The following is a 15,771-nucleotide window of genomic DNA, read 5'->3' on the forward strand; positions in this document are numbered from 1 at the left end:
CACAGATTTGATGAGGTGGTTACACCTCCCTTTTCATAACTTGTAAGAAAACCTCATAACTGTGGCAATGCTCATGACATGGCTGCGTTCTCCAGTATGCTTTGCTCACAATAGTTACAGGAAGCTTTCAGCTAAAAAAACCTGCACAATCAGTCTATATTCATGCACAGTATCTTTTAGGCACCACTGCTACAGCAAGTCAGGAACGTGCAAATCATCTCAGCAGCAATGTGAACTGTGACTCAAAGTTACATTTAGCTGCCTTAGAGAATCAATAGCAGGGAAAAAAAAAAATCACCTTGTTAAAAAATAAGGAAAGGGACTCATTTTTACATTCCTTATACTCTCTTCTACCTCCTGTACTTCTAAAGAACATTGTAAAGAGTAATTATAGCTATGATCAGATTTAAATCATGTGATATTGTGAATTCAGAACAAGTTTTACAAAATGTCTTTCTCTGTTCTAAGTTACAAGGGTACCTTTAAACAAAAGAGCTTTGAGAAATACTACTTAGCCTTAAACATTATGAAACATTACAAAACAATAAGGCATTAGCATGAATTCAACTCAATCCTGTCCATTTCAGCCTAACAGCTACAGGACTAATGGACACTTAACAAGCATAGGAAGAAAAGCTCTTTCTTGTAATACTCTAATGTTTCAGAAAAATTTTCTCCAGCAAGGTCAAAATTTGCAGTGAAGAAGTAGGCAGAGTAAAGTAGGGAAATGCCTCAGCATACTAAGAGATAAAGGACAACAAAGTACCAAAAGAAACAGGACCCTTCATATCATGCCCAGGACAATGCCTGCCACCTGTAGATGAAAAAGAATGTTTTATGCTCTCCACCTGAATGGAAACCAACATGTCATCTGAGCGTAACTTAGCCAATTAGATCCAGCAGATCAAGTAGTTAGAGACATGGGAAAAGTAAAAGTGGAGAAGGGGAATTTCCATCATTTCCCATTGATCAGACACACACGACAACTCCACGTGCAGTCAGGGTTGCAAAAGTATGTAAACACCAACAGAATGCGTGTCAGAAAACTTTGTTACTCTTTCCTGGTTTTCCACCTGCACTGACACATGTCCTTCTTGTCTGGAACTGACAATGAAAGGGAGGAATACTATACCTGCAGTGTTCTCTGATGGTGGAAATATGCATAGTTAAAACCTAAGTTCAGATGATTAAAGGCATCTGGTACTGGTCTACAGTTACAGATACATATTCTTCATAAAACTATATGCTAATTATTTTATATGTTCAATTACCTCTGATAATGTTAAGCTCCTTATGACACAACATGGAACTGGAAACACAGAGGTACATGGCATTCTACTGCTGAATTTAGTACTGGGTCATGTAAAACCACAAATAAAAACTGAAAGAACAACTGGTTTAAGTCCGATGTTTTTAGTGGTATGGAACACTGGCTTGTTTTATAAGCAGCTTCTGAAACATATTTGTATCCTAGAATACATTCTAATAAAGCTCAGCATAAAGCACAAAGGACAATAGCTGGACAAATAATCTCCATGATATTCCTGTACCAGATGAGTATTAGATGAGCCTTGGTAATAATACATATATTATTATTACATATAATATGTAAGATATTACAAAACCCAAACTTTTTTCAGCACTTCAGAAAACAAACTTATTGCAAGAAACGGAGAGGACAAAACAGCTATACAGACCAATATATGTTAAGGTAGCTGGGATAATTAAAAGCCAGGAATTTCTTGTTTTCATTTTACCATCCATGCACCATATGCAAGATGCAAAAAGGAAGCTAACTGAAGGAAAGTTCTCTCTTGATTCCAGTTTTATTAATGAGCTTAATTTCCACTGTGTCAACTAAAAGACAGGAATTTCAAACTGAAACAACTGCCTATATTTAGGCATTGTGGTTAAGCATATTACAGTAAGCACTACAGTTTCCACTAACAGTGCAAGATTTAGCCTGGGATCTAGTCAATATCAAAAATTAACTAATGACACGGACTAAAAATTAGAAACTAAAAATATGAGAATTTTCAATGAGACTATATTATAGCATACATTTTTATTATAAATAGTCATTCTGTGATAGCTGTTCATGAGGCATTTCTTTAAAAAAAAAGTTTAAACTCATATGCCCATATTTAGAGTTCTTCTAACAGTGCTTCAAAATATGTCTCTTCATTGTTAAAAACAAAACGTAATTTGTAACTCTAAAAAAATTCCGCTAACATGCTATTAGGTATATCAAGATGGAGGCAAACAGGCAGCTTTTTTGAACTTTTGTTATTTTTATAACATATATATATAAGAAAAGCAGTTATCGCAGTAAACACCAATTAACTTCAAAAGCTACTTTCAAATATTGCCAGTCTGTTTTCCTAAAGCAGTTGTCTTTCAAAATAATAATTTATTAAAAAAATTACATATGCTGCTTCATGAGCATCGCTTAATTCACAGAAAGCAGATTTTAAGGTATGTTGTAAAATGAGGGTTACAATGAAGATGGCAACCTACTTTAAATACTTTCACAGAAAAATAAAAGGCATTTGGTGCCCAATTTTTTATCCAATAGTTCTCTAAATTAAAGAGTCCTTATCTGAAATTTGGGTTATTATTAATTTTGTTGTTTAGTTTTAAGAAGAATGAAAGCAGTGATACATTTGGAGAGCTAACAGCCAATGTAAAATACATTACTTTTGCATACATATATGAACTTCAACTGTAACTCTTAAAATTATGTTTAGATATGGGCATTGAATTTTTTTGGAGGGAGAAGTTTGTGATTTATATGGTAAGATAGTTCTTGGAGTATTCTGTACAAATATTCGGGATCTAAACATTACTTGTTTTCTTAGCTTTAAATTTCCACTCAACTTCTAGCTAAAATGCATTGGCATCAGATCTCTGAATTCTCTTACACTTTAGAAGATGTTTTGTTGCACAGATTTTTGGTTTTGGCTCTTAGCTTTTCAGCTGACATCCAATATTTACCTGTCAATCTACACTGTTCTGAAAATAAGCCTGCCGCTGCAAAAAATGTAATGTTTGAAGTAGTCTGCTAAAATCTAGCATGGATACCACAGCCCATGACTCAACAGGATAGCAGATCAAGCTTTACATGCCTCATGTGCTTCATATGACATCAAAAAATACTACAACTACCTGACAATTTGAACTGACTTAAGGATTTAGTAAGTTTACTGCTTTAAAATTGTTTTAAAATTTTCCAGTGAGTTAACTGAAATCTGGATCGCTATCACCTACCTGAAATACTTAACTAGATGCTGCCCACATCTATAATAAAAATGTCATCTGCATAAATTCTGTACCTCAATTGTTGGACTAAGCAGAATTGTGATCAGGCCTGCAGCCAAAGTAGTACTGCTTGGTGACTTACAACTGCTCAGTTCCAGTAGGAATGATTTTAGACTCATGATCTCATGTAATTACTCTGTGTTTCTTTATAATTTGGATAAGATAGTATTACCAGAAAGGGGAGAAATATTTCCACAATTGCTATGACATAAGACAGCGTAAAACAACTTCAAGCTACACTCCATGCTAACCAGTCAGGCTCATTCTCCTAAATATTTTTTGTAACAAACAAACTCGTCCAATTAATAACGTTCTCTAAAGATACATTCTGCAAATTAATTATGGTTTAATAAGGTGATGAGCCTGTTTTATACGCTTGTGTTATTGAATGGGAAACTTTCACACTAAAATTAACATCAGAAAAGTCTAATGCACCTTTTCTGTCCTGTTTCACAAAATAAAATGTAGACCAATCAGCTAAGAAAATAATAATAAAAAAAATCTGTATCCTAATTTTTACTACATGTAAAAATAACAACTTACCAGACTTGTGCTTCTTGTGTTTTGCTTTCTTTTTAATAATAAATAACTTGTTCTGGATCTCAGATTTAAAAGATTTGAATGGATGAAGATGAATCTCACGTTTTCTTTGCAAGTCATCAAGTTTTCTCTGTAGATTTTCATTTAGAATATCCTTCAACTTCTTTTTTTTCTTTTTCTTCTTTTTTGCCCGCAACTTGTTTAGTTTATTATTTCGCAGTGAGTTCTCTAGCATTGTTTCTTTAGCAGATTCATGGTAACTTATGTCTTGGTTGTCATTATGAGTGCCATTGACATGCATCTGGCAAGTTTTCAGTGTGTTCTCCTTGAACGGACTGATCTCAGCTTTCACTCTGGCCATTTCAGCACAACCTTGTCCATTCTCCACAGCCCCTATTTCTCCTGAACTAGGGTAGCCACCCATACCAGCAATCTCTCCTGAACTAATCAAATTCCCCAAATTCTCTTTATAGCAACCAGTTTTTTTGACATCGCAGACTCTTGAGGTCTTGATTTCATAGTTAACCTCAAGCTCCTCTGTAGTGACTCTAAAGCTACCTAAATGTGGTTGTTTTTCTGGACAGATAACAACAGAGTCCATACTTTTCTCTACATCTGTCTTGGAATGATGTAGCAGCTCTTCTCTACCACCAGAACTGACCTCCCCATTGCTTTTGCTTACATATTCATGTTTTACTTTCTCTGATTTAATACGTGACACTTTTTTAACTTTGATGGGAGGAGATGGGAATTCAGGAGCCTGAAAAGGTCTTTGTTTGTAAATCCGAACATCTGCACCGCAGAACTGAGGAAAATGAACATACGCATTCTCCAAGTAGTCATAACCAAGAATTACTTCTCTGCATTCGTGGATAGGCTGACCTAGCACTGCATCCTGAACATCCTTTTGCGTTTCATAGACGAAATCACAGAGACCTTTTAGCAGCCACACTTTTTGGTTGAATGGTAGCTCATGAAATGGTTTTTCCTGCAACGGATTAACTTCTCCAAGGACTTTGAAAAACTGTGGACTCAGTCCAATTTTTTCTGCAGAGCTATTAGGATTGTCAGTCTGCCCTACAACAGTATACCAGTGTTGTACTTTCTGCCTGAGTGCTGCTTCCCAAGCCCTGTAAGAAAGTGTAGGCCTGCGATGTAACGTAGATCTGCGATGAGGAGGACTTAACAAAGAAGTCATTATTTTAGATAAAAAAGCATTACACTGAGGCATCAGAAGACAACGTTCCAATTCATAGAATACTATTTCAGGTAAATTTAAAATCTGTTGTGCTAAACAAAGAAAATGACCAATAGCTGGAATCTCCCACATTGTCTCCATCCTTGTAGGTGCTGCTTGAGCTAAAAGTGACTTTTCCCATTCTTCTATTTCTTTCTGACTAGCTTCTTCTGCTTCTTTTCTTTCTTGCTCTCTTAGCCTATTAAAAGAAAGTTCATGAAAATTCAGATATTAGGTGAATAAAAAAAACTGGGAAGAAAAAAAAATCAGAACTACAGCATGACAAACATACTTATCTTGAAGTAATAAAGAACACAGTACATAAAGTTTTAATTCAGTTTGTCTTACTTTGGACTACACAATGCAACACTGCACCAAAATGGGAAATTATAGTCTTTTATTTCTATCACCATTAGTTTAACAAAGGGAAAAAGGTAAGAAAAAAAACTGGCAGATATCAATAGTTTGGTTTTTTTTTTTTAAAAAAAAGTCTAAACCACCCAAAAAACCATATTCCCTTCCCCAATCCCTTTTTGGCAGGATTAAGTATTTCCAACAAACTATCAATACAAAAGTCTCTGAAAACAAATTCCAGATAAATCTTGCTCTCAAATGCCACGTGGCTCCTGTCACCTACCTTACAACTCCCTTCCTCGGTACACAAGTATACATGCCTAACTGTTAAGTGCTTCATTCATATACAAAAGCCATTTTCCCTCCCACCCGTAGGCGTGTTACTAGTTGATTTGCAATGGTGGTCAAAAAAGAAACAAATATCAGGATGCATGAAAAATGTGATGGAAAATAACACCAGAAATAAAATGTCATTACATTAATAAATGGTTTGCCCTCACCTGAAAAACTGTATTCAGTTCTGGTCCCCCTATCTAAAAAAAGGATAGAGCAGAAATAGTGGGTATTCAGAGAAAGAGGTTATCAGTAATCAGAGGCCTGTAAAAACTTCTGAAAAATCTGGGACTCTACACAAAACACTAGCAAGAGGAAACATGACAGCAATATACAAAGCTAGTATGATAGGCTGGGAACCTCTATTTACTTTTACTTGTAAATTCATCATGAAATTTAAAGGCAACAAATTTAAGAGGAAAAATGCTTCCACTTCAGATAATCAGTCAAGCACAGCTTACCAACTTACTAGAACACAGGGTACGTTAATTTAGTTCCAAAGTGAAAAACAACATCTGCACAAATCATGAGAATGTCAAGGGTTATCAGTAACAGCAGGGATTTTTCTTTAATGTTGCAATGGTAAACTAACATTTTTACCTCAAGGCATGACCAGATTCCAAAAGACAGGATTAGGATGCAGCTGTACTTACAGGAATGTTTTTCTAGAGCTCATCCAAATCATCTCATATCTTTTTCTCTGAAGCTTCTATCACTGACCACTGCTAGAAACAATCACTTGTGTACCTCACTAATGTGACATGTTACTGGAATTGACATGTCCTTATTTCCAGATTTCTAACCTCCAGTTATATTTCTTCATATACAAGCAGCAAATAAATGCCATTCAAAGCATCAATACTTTCCAAATTCAGCCAAAGAGTAATGGCGTATTAAAATGTTTCTTTTGACAACATGAAGCTAATAGTGGCTTCTAGCATGGAGAATGTGTATTTGAAGCATTAAATATCGACTAGATACCTCAGTAATGTAAGAAATGTGACAAACCTAGCTTAGCCCACATTTAGTGTCAATGCAGGAGAAATATGCCATGACCACAAACTTAAATTTACATCCTCTGTGTATGCAAAATGACATATAATACAGTAAGATTCCACTGAATGCTTTATCTGATACAATCAAATTAAATTTCAAGTGACTTTTTACCATACTTTGAAAAGAAATTTTCGATACCACATACATGCATCCTTGTTATTTATGTACTTATCAAATGCAGAAAGACAGTTTCATGTAGAACATAAAATTAAAATGTAAAGGCAAACAGGTCAGTAAATTCTCCACTTCACTCTGCCAATGCAGCATTAATTTACCCATATAATGGGCGGGATCTAAAGACAAAATCCCACTTTGCAGCGTTAATTTAAACATACAATGAATGTGGTCTAACGACAAAATCCCATTTGCCATTCTAGATGAATAAACCAGTAAATTCAACAATACTACTTGCACAGGTAAAGTGAGCATTTTTTTAGTCTGACTTTTGTTCTATTTCCACATGTTAATATTGCATTAATATCATAAATAAACTAAAAATAATATATAAAAAAAATCTTACAAGTGAGGCAGAGGAAGAAACAATAGTAAGTAAAAAGTGTTCTCAAAAATAAATTTCAAAGTATTCCTGAATCCCACTCCCTCCTCCCTCCTAACTGTAAAAAATACTTCCAAATAACCTGCTGCTGTGAACTCTATTAAAATAGTATGGAAATAAGCTTAAATACGAATAGATTGACAGTGAGTACATTTGTGGAAACAAACATATTTCGGTATTGTTTAATAATACCACAGGCTATAGATGATCTAAAACATTGTCTTTGCAAGCAGTTTCAATTTATCAATTAATAATTTAAATTGAGGTAGAATTCTTAAAATAAATACAATACACTAGATTTACCTCTGTCTTGTACTTCGTAACATTACAAAATTATACTACGTTAAAGATCTTCTCAAAAAGAAAAAGATATGGTACTTCACTTGCAAAATTTTTGCATTTTTTTAAAGCTATCATTTTATCACAAGATGTGTAGTCATTCCATTCTCAGTAGACATTCAAGAGAAAATGTAAATAACAGGACACTTTCATATCTTCATTACTGAGGTCTTCCTACTAGCTGCCCATCTTTTGGGGGGCATAGCTTTTTCCTGGGGTGTTTTTTTGAGAGGGGGGAGGAGGATGAAGAGGGGAGAGGAGGTGGGGCAAGGGAGCAGGGGTGGAGTGGCAAGGAGGGGCGAGAGAGAGAGAAACATTTGATATTTAGCAGGACAAGTATCCTTACACTGAGAAATTCTCTGGACAAACATATTTGGCTTTTATGCTGACAGCAATTGTAAAACCCCTGTTGTTTCATACTTTCATTTACTTTTATCAGGAATTTGTCTGCAGACATGTATCGTGTTCACAATAAACTATTCTAAGGTCAAGCTGACATTTCCAGACTAAGAAAGGACAAACATATTCCTAGATCTGCAGCAGTTGTTCTGCAGCTCTTGAGTGGATAAAACCATGTGGCACCTGACCTTAAAACTCAGCAGACACACTCCCCAAGTACAGATACCACCTAAAACAAAGTCCAGGCACAACTCCCCACTTCTCCTCTAATTTTCTCCCTTAAGACAGCAGATGCATCTCACCAGCTAATTCCTTCTCACTTTCAACAAGAGATTTCACCTGGAGGGGAGAGGAGACAAAGACTAGGTTGTGCTTTCCCCCCAGTTATCACTTCTAGCCCACTTAAGTGTTGAGTAATTTTTCACAGGGAAAAGGCAAGGCATTGAAACTCTGATAACAAAGCAGAGAGAACTGTTTTAACTCTACAATAACTTGTTTCTACAAACTTTATTTAAAAAAAAACCACTAGTAGTCAGATGAAATTAAATTTGGAGATGCCCATGTGACCTTAGTTCTGTATCTGTAATGTCTTACAGCATATTATGACATACTCTACATTTTTCCATAGCACCCAGTTCATCCCATGCTCATGTCCTCCTCATAAAAGGCAAAACTGACTGTATAACCCTACCCCATTCTACCATTTGCTAATTTAAATTACTGACTTGCAACTGGAATTGAATTCTTTAAATGTTTTAATGAACATGTCTGAAACATCTGAAACAGAGGATCATGTTTTCAGAGATGTTAAAGATATAGAACTGCCTAGCATAACTTGCAACAACTCAAAGTTGTACAGACACTTAATTTCCATTGAATTCAACCAATTAATTACCTGTCATTCACTGGTGGTTTTAAAAACTTCAGTAGTAACCTACCTCTACATTTTGGTATCTAAATGCCTCTAAATCAGCAAGCATTTCCAATTATATAACAATTCCACAATTATTTGGTGTTAATTGATATGTAAGTTAGTATGTATATTGATATGTTACTTAATTAGCATGTAGCCAAGCAGCTGAGCAGAACCTCATGGAAATACAACCAATAATCCAAAAAAGATATTCAATATTCTGTTTATTAAAAACAAATGAACAGAAGGAAAGCTTATAAACAAGACTGACAAGAAAAGTAAATCAGATGTTACAGATATACTTTGGGGGGAAAAAAGTGCTTTTGCTGCTGTACAAAAACTATTAGCTGCAAAATAGTGAAATCAGCTTTGCAAAGACATCTTCTCAGTTTTTATACGTTGAGTCTACCATGATGAATGTATCACTTGGAAGAGGTTATAAAACATTACCTAAAGAAAAAATGAAACCGATTGTGCGAGACAATGAATAAACTACAAGAAAGAAAAAGAGAACTCTCTACAAAGGATACCTATATAAAAAAAATAATGTAAGGATCTGGAGAAGGACTTCCATCAAGTTAACTACAGAAAAGAAGATAAAAACCTCACTTCAGGATATTCTTCCAAAATATACAGTTGAAAAAAAAGCTTGTAACATCAATTTAAAGGATTTTGGGAAAAAACCCTGAAAACTATTTTAAAGATTTCATTTACTGCAGTTCTTTCTACTCATCGTAAGATGCCTGTGCCTTACAAGAGAATCTAAAAGCAAATTATTAGATATTAACTTGGACTTCAATAGGTAATTTCTTTAGGCATAAGGCTAAGTTTTGCAGAAAAGCACTTGCATTTGCAAGCTTACTTATCTGGGGCTGATAGTATGTAACTCCTAGTGAGGTGGCTAACCAGTATGAACTAAGATAATTACTAGCTAGAAAGTCCACGTATGCAGTGGTCAGCTGGATGGCCAGACAGTGAGCGCTTTTTCACATTCCTGATAACTCATAATCAGTTGAGTGAACAGCAGGTGCTGCCTATCCAAACACAACTGATTTGCCATCACACAAGCAAGTTATATTACCACACTACACACAAGTTTATGGAGAAAACCAGCAGCAGAGCAAGACCAGGAGGAAGGCAAATTTCGGTACGGTAGAAATTAAAACCCTAATAGCCAACTCAAATGAGTGGGTAAACTATCACAGTCATTCATAATTATAGTTTGGCACAGGACAGCCTATTTTGTAGCAACAGATTTGGACACTCATTCTTTTACAACTGTGATGAAAGACTAAGTGAAACAACCAGTAATAATAACCAATAAAATAACCTGTATCCACTAAAGTAGCACTTTAGTTCTAAGAATACAGTTTATACCATGAGTTCTACTGGGATACATTAAAATAAATAAGAATTCTGCATTAACATTTTGTGGCCTGAAAAAGATGCGGTAATTGTTCAGAATCATGTATTTTTACTTTAATGTTCCTTGCAGAGTTAGCATAAGCTTTAAAAAGGCATAAATGCAATTTCAGTTCAGCAAATTTCATCACTGTTACAAAAAATGAAAAGCAAGTGAAAGCAAAATTCAGTAATGAAAATGCACATCTGTCAATGGACCGACTGCAGCTGTAAGGAATACTGCAATGGGGTTACCAAAAGGACAGCACTGTGCACTCCAATTAAACTATGAAGTCTGCAATCTTGCATATAGTTTTGAAAGTATCTATTCTGTGCCAACCTCAGTGTGTTTCTAAAAGACAAGAAACTGAATAGCAATGTCCTCTTCTTAACAGATAACAATATATTCAACGTAGTCTGTATTTTAGCAATAATCTGAAGTAAGTTTAAGAAGTTTTAATAAATTTTTGAATAAAAAGTGTCCCATCTTAGTGTCGCAAGTATGTGCATTTATATACAGAACGCTTTGAAAATTCATATATATACTGTACCATATGATCTTCACTGGTAATGTGTTACTAATTTTATAGACCTTACAATTTCCAAGCCTTTTTCATAAAATTCCTCTACAATGTACTTTTGGAACACTTGCATTTTTGTGAGTTGGGAAACAATTGGTATAGAGAGGTCCAAGTTACTTTGAAAACATGGTGGATCCATTAAGAAATAAGAAAAGTTAAGTAGATACCTGAAGCATGATTATTTGAGGAGACCAATAGATTAAAAGCAATAGTCAACCAGCTATCTACTGACAAGTTTTTTTGCTTCCTAGTGACATAGTTCAAAATTTTATCACATAAAGAGGCAAGATAGCTGTGATCTTTTTCTGTTATTGTAAAACATTCTGTAGAATCAACCAACGTGGAGTATCCTTTGCACAGTATATCCCTTGAGAATATCCAGATACACGAATTTAGATGTTAATTACTATGGTTTTGCAGGAACATGCTTAGGACAGGTGTATGAAAGCAAAATTTTTATTTGATCAGGTAATATGTTCTACTGACTCTACGGATGAATTAAAATCCAACCAAAATATCCTTTTTCATGACAGTGTTATCAAGTTCAGAGACCTAGAACACAGAGTTGACCACAAATCAAGAGGATTTTATCAGAGAAACAATGACCCTAGTGATCTTTGCTTTTTTGCAAAGTATGAGGTGGATTAGAAAAAGAAAGATTCACTCATTTCTAGGGAAAAGGTACTGGCTAACACTCAAGTCAGCCAATATGGTATGGCTTCAAATCTGTTGAAAATGAAGATTACCTGCAAAATGAGAGTGAACTGGTTATGTATGGGAAAAACCTCCAAAACTGTAAACTTTGAAAAAAGCTGGAAATATTTTGCTTCCTAAAGCCAGTAACTGTCTTATCAATTTGCTCCATGTTCAGACACAGTCTCTCAAATTACTGCCAAAGTATACAAGCTTATAAGCTTCATTTTCCTCAAAGCGAAAGATATCACAATCAACATTAAACACTGCCTAGAATTATAGACCTCTTAAATTTATGAAAACCACAAAATCCCACAGAGTTAATTACACACATGTCCTAAATTTGTACCCTGACAAGCTGAAATGCCACATCAGTGAGATAACAGGAGTGGCACTGGCAGAGATAATTTGCTTCTGGCTATCAGTGAGGGAAGCAGTGACAAGATCACAGAATTAGACTGTAGTTAAGCATTCTGGTAGTTTTTAATCTAACTGTTGCACAGCAAACTGTCCAAGGAGAGTATGATAAGCCATGACTGAGCTAACAGGAAATTGCTGTGGATGCTTTCAGTTACTATTAAAAAGTTTCACAAATAACAGCAGCCTTAATATATTTATATTTAATATATTTTAAAGTTTACATGACTCTAGCAATTTTTCAAGAAGGTGGTAAATAAAAAAGTAAATTCTTGCTTTGTGAATGCACTGTATTGAAGTCCTAAGTTCATTCATGAAGAGCACCATAACATTTATTTACCAAAAAAAGCCTTAAGGAGCTAGCCCCTGTAAAGAACTAGGAAGACATAATTATCTTAAACCAAAACAAAACAGTTTTTCCTATTACCTCTTTTCCTCTTTTGCTCTCAGCTGTTCCTCTTGTCTTAGAACCTGAACCATCACAGACTCAAACATGCCTGCTGACAAGCCTACTAAATTGCGAGGTGTGGAACGACGTCTTGTTGAAATGCATGCTGTTCCCTTCTCATCTTCCAGCCCATAGCATCCTCTAGATGTTACAGCTATTGATGTTTTTTCTCTTAAATGCCTAGAAGAAAAAAGCAAGCCAATCCACAATTACAATTTCCCTTACCAACAGCACTTTAATGCCTACACTACCAACCACAGATCAAGTGTATTTACTCAGAAAAAAAGCAGTTGTTTTTCACCTGACTTTTTTCCACTTTGGTAGTTCCCTTACAAAATTTAAACTTGAACCTAACATGCTAATTATAGAATCATAGAATGTTTTGGGTTGGAAGGGACCCCTAGAGGTCATCTAGTCCAACCCCCCTGCAGTGAGCAGGGACACTCAGAGCCCCATGCAACCTGGCCTTGAATGTTTCCAGGGATGGGGCCTCCACTACCTCTCTGGGCAATCCATTCCAGTGTTTCATGACCTTCATTGTAAGGAATTTCTTCCTTATATCTAGTCTAAACCTACCCTGCTTCAGTTTAAAACCATTACCCCTTGTCCTGTCATAGCTGTCCCTACTAAAAAGATTTTCCCCATCTTTCCTATAGGCCCCCTAACATGAGCTATGTTTTCACATCTGTTAAAAATGGTGGATATGTATGTCAAGTAACCAAATATTATCTGGAGATTGAATTACCTACATTAATCCATAAATATCTGGAAAGAAAATACTTCCACAAAACCTGAGATAAGAAACTATCATTTTAGAAGATACCTAAAAATACTAAAACCCCCCCAAAACTCAACGTGCACTTGTTGGTTTGGGTTGGGTGTGTGTGTGTGTGTGTGTGTCAAACAGCAGTTTAGTTTTGTTAAAAAAAAAAAACAAAACAAACAAAACACTACAAATTTGGTTGTAAAGTTACATTTAGTCTTTATCAAAGTACTCCAGCAAAACTGGTATGAGAAGTAACACCCCACCACATAACCTCTGGAAACACTTGAGAGGAGGTGAGAAAATCCAACTTCCATCAAAAGCAACCTCCGTGCTAAGGTAATTTTCTGTGTTTTGTAATATCTGAGAATCATACAGCCAATGTCGATTGCTTCCCTTGAATCACTTTGAGAGTTCTAGATTCCATAATCCTTTCTCTATATAGTTCTTAGGCACTTTTATCAAGCTAGTGTACACAGACATATTGAAAAAAATCTTTACAAATTTCTGAAAACTAAATATAAGAGAAATTCACTATATGCTGAAGTAGGATTATTTTTCACCAGTTTAATATTTATTTGAGTAAAGATTGTGTGTTTGTGGAGGAATGACAACAGCAACTGAATTTTTTACTAAGCACATATATTGCTATTTGATGACACAGTACACAAACTGACTTCACTTTCATATGGAGTTTCCAATAAAAAGGCATTGAGTGTTCTCAGGTCCTACCAAATCCAATGTGTAGTCATATAATTCAACAGAGACCCCTCAACAAAACGCCCTTCAACTCAACACAATTGAGATGTAACAGTCACACAACATACAGAAATTAACTTGGCACGAATCTTTGAAGCTGCATTTGGTTAGCTGTTTATTTGCCAGCAGTAGCTCTTTAAAGCCAGGTTCTGATATTTTTTTTTGAAATCAAGTTTTATTCAAGACTGTCCCAAACTGCTGTTACGCAAAACCAGTTTCACACACAGAGTTGCTACACTAGCACAGAATACATTCACTCTGGCTTACTCAGTCGAGTTCTGCAACACACTCAAGTGTTCCTACTACACAAGCAAGGTTCTTCTTAACAGCTGGCAGCTAATGCTCTGTGTCACTAGCAAGTTTAAGGTTGACGGACATGCACAGCTTTACGCATTTCCTAATGCCGTTCCTTCTTCACCTTCACCCTTTGCCAAACAATCCTCTTGGTTTTTACATGCAAAATACTATGTCACTCAGAAGACTGGTGGACCTTTCACTGTAAGAAGCCACCATGGTTTTCTGAATATGCCTAAACTAAGCCTATGTCAAACTCATGAGAAAGCATGTATTTCAGTTGTGATTTAAACTGGGCTTTCTACTATATAGCTTGACAGCTTTCTATGCTTCAGCTGCTTTGGCTGATAAACAAGCTCCTGACAGAGACTTATATTTAAACATATCACAATTTCCATTTTGCCATTCAAGACTATAATATGCTGAGCCTTATCTTTCATTTTAGGATTATCAAAAAATATTTCACCATTAAATTACCCATTTCAAAGCAGGTACTTTGGCTGAAGATCTTATTCCTGCTTATTTTAAAAACACTAAACATTTCACACACTGTAAAGTCCACAATTTTAAAGAGTCAGTTGTTCCTGCAAAGTTTGGGTAGTTTCACTTGCTTCTGACAGTATAAAATAAAGAAAGTAGCATTTGACATCTTGTCTAAACAAGTGTGCCTCCATGTTCATAAAAGACTTCCTTCAGAAGGAAAATCTCAGCCAGGAAATGCTGTGCCCTGTTTTGCATTTTGGTATTTTTGGCTTTGGATACCCCAAAGCATTTCGAATTAAGAGCTGAATAGTTACATAGTAGGAAATGTTCCACTTCAGTGGAAGTACTGAGACTTCATGGATTTGCATGGGAACCATTCACGTGTTTTATTGCGGGTTTTTTAAAAAACATTCAAATGGTATTTTTTACATAAAGGAACACACCCTCCCATTCTACTTTATGTCAACAGCATCTGGCAGGGCCCCTATAGAGTTTTCTACACCTACCGGGACAGCAGCGCCAGCTTCTGTTCCAGCATCATCTCCAGCTTCTGGGCCTGTTTGGAGAGCCAGTGATCCACACCGTGCAGCCGGTAACATGTCTCCAGCATTAGCCGGAAGTCACCCACGAAATCTGCTATTCCTGTGTACTGCCCACTGGAAAATTTCTCTTCCATCTTCAGCAGCCACATTCCAGCTGGCGACTGCTGAAAGGAGTGACTGCTGTTAGGACCCGAGAGGGAGCCGGCTCCTTCTTCCCCGATGGATGCCTGATCCGCGAGGGGCTTCAAAAACGGTGCTGTCAGGAGTCGGTTCTTCTCCATGAGAAACTCGCGCAAGATGCGGTATCCCTGCTGCAGCTCGGGATTCAGGCTCTGCTCCCAGGAG

The 15,771-nt window shown here is 36.0% G+C and overlaps 1 protein-coding gene across 1 annotated transcript in view; it reads right to left on the reverse strand.

Annotated features, from left to right (window-relative positions):
• KIAA2026 (KIAA2026 ortholog) overlaps positions 1-15,765 on the reverse strand; it is a 55,369-nt gene extending 39,604 nt beyond the window's left edge. Inside the window, exons 1-3 of the mRNA XM_035893528.1 lie at positions 15,391-15,765; positions 12,565-12,765; positions 3,862-5,294 (exon numbers count right to left, since the gene is read on the reverse strand). Of these exons, the coding sequence (XP_035749421.1) occupies positions 3,862-5,294; positions 12,565-12,765; positions 15,391-15,707 (1,951 nt within the window). The 5' untranslated portion in view covers positions 15,708-15,765. The remainder of the gene's footprint in view (positions 1-3,861; positions 5,295-12,564; positions 12,766-15,390) is intronic.
• Between the last annotated feature and the right edge of the window lie 6 nt (positions 15,766-15,771).

The sequence above is a fragment of the Egretta garzetta genome, unplaced genomic scaffold (assembly GCF_000687185.1).
Source record: "Egretta garzetta isolate BGI_Z169 unplaced genomic scaffold, ASM68718v1 scaffold250, whole genome shotgun sequence".
NCBI classification, from domain to species: Eukaryota; Metazoa; Chordata; class Aves; order Pelecaniformes; family Ardeidae; genus Egretta; species Egretta garzetta.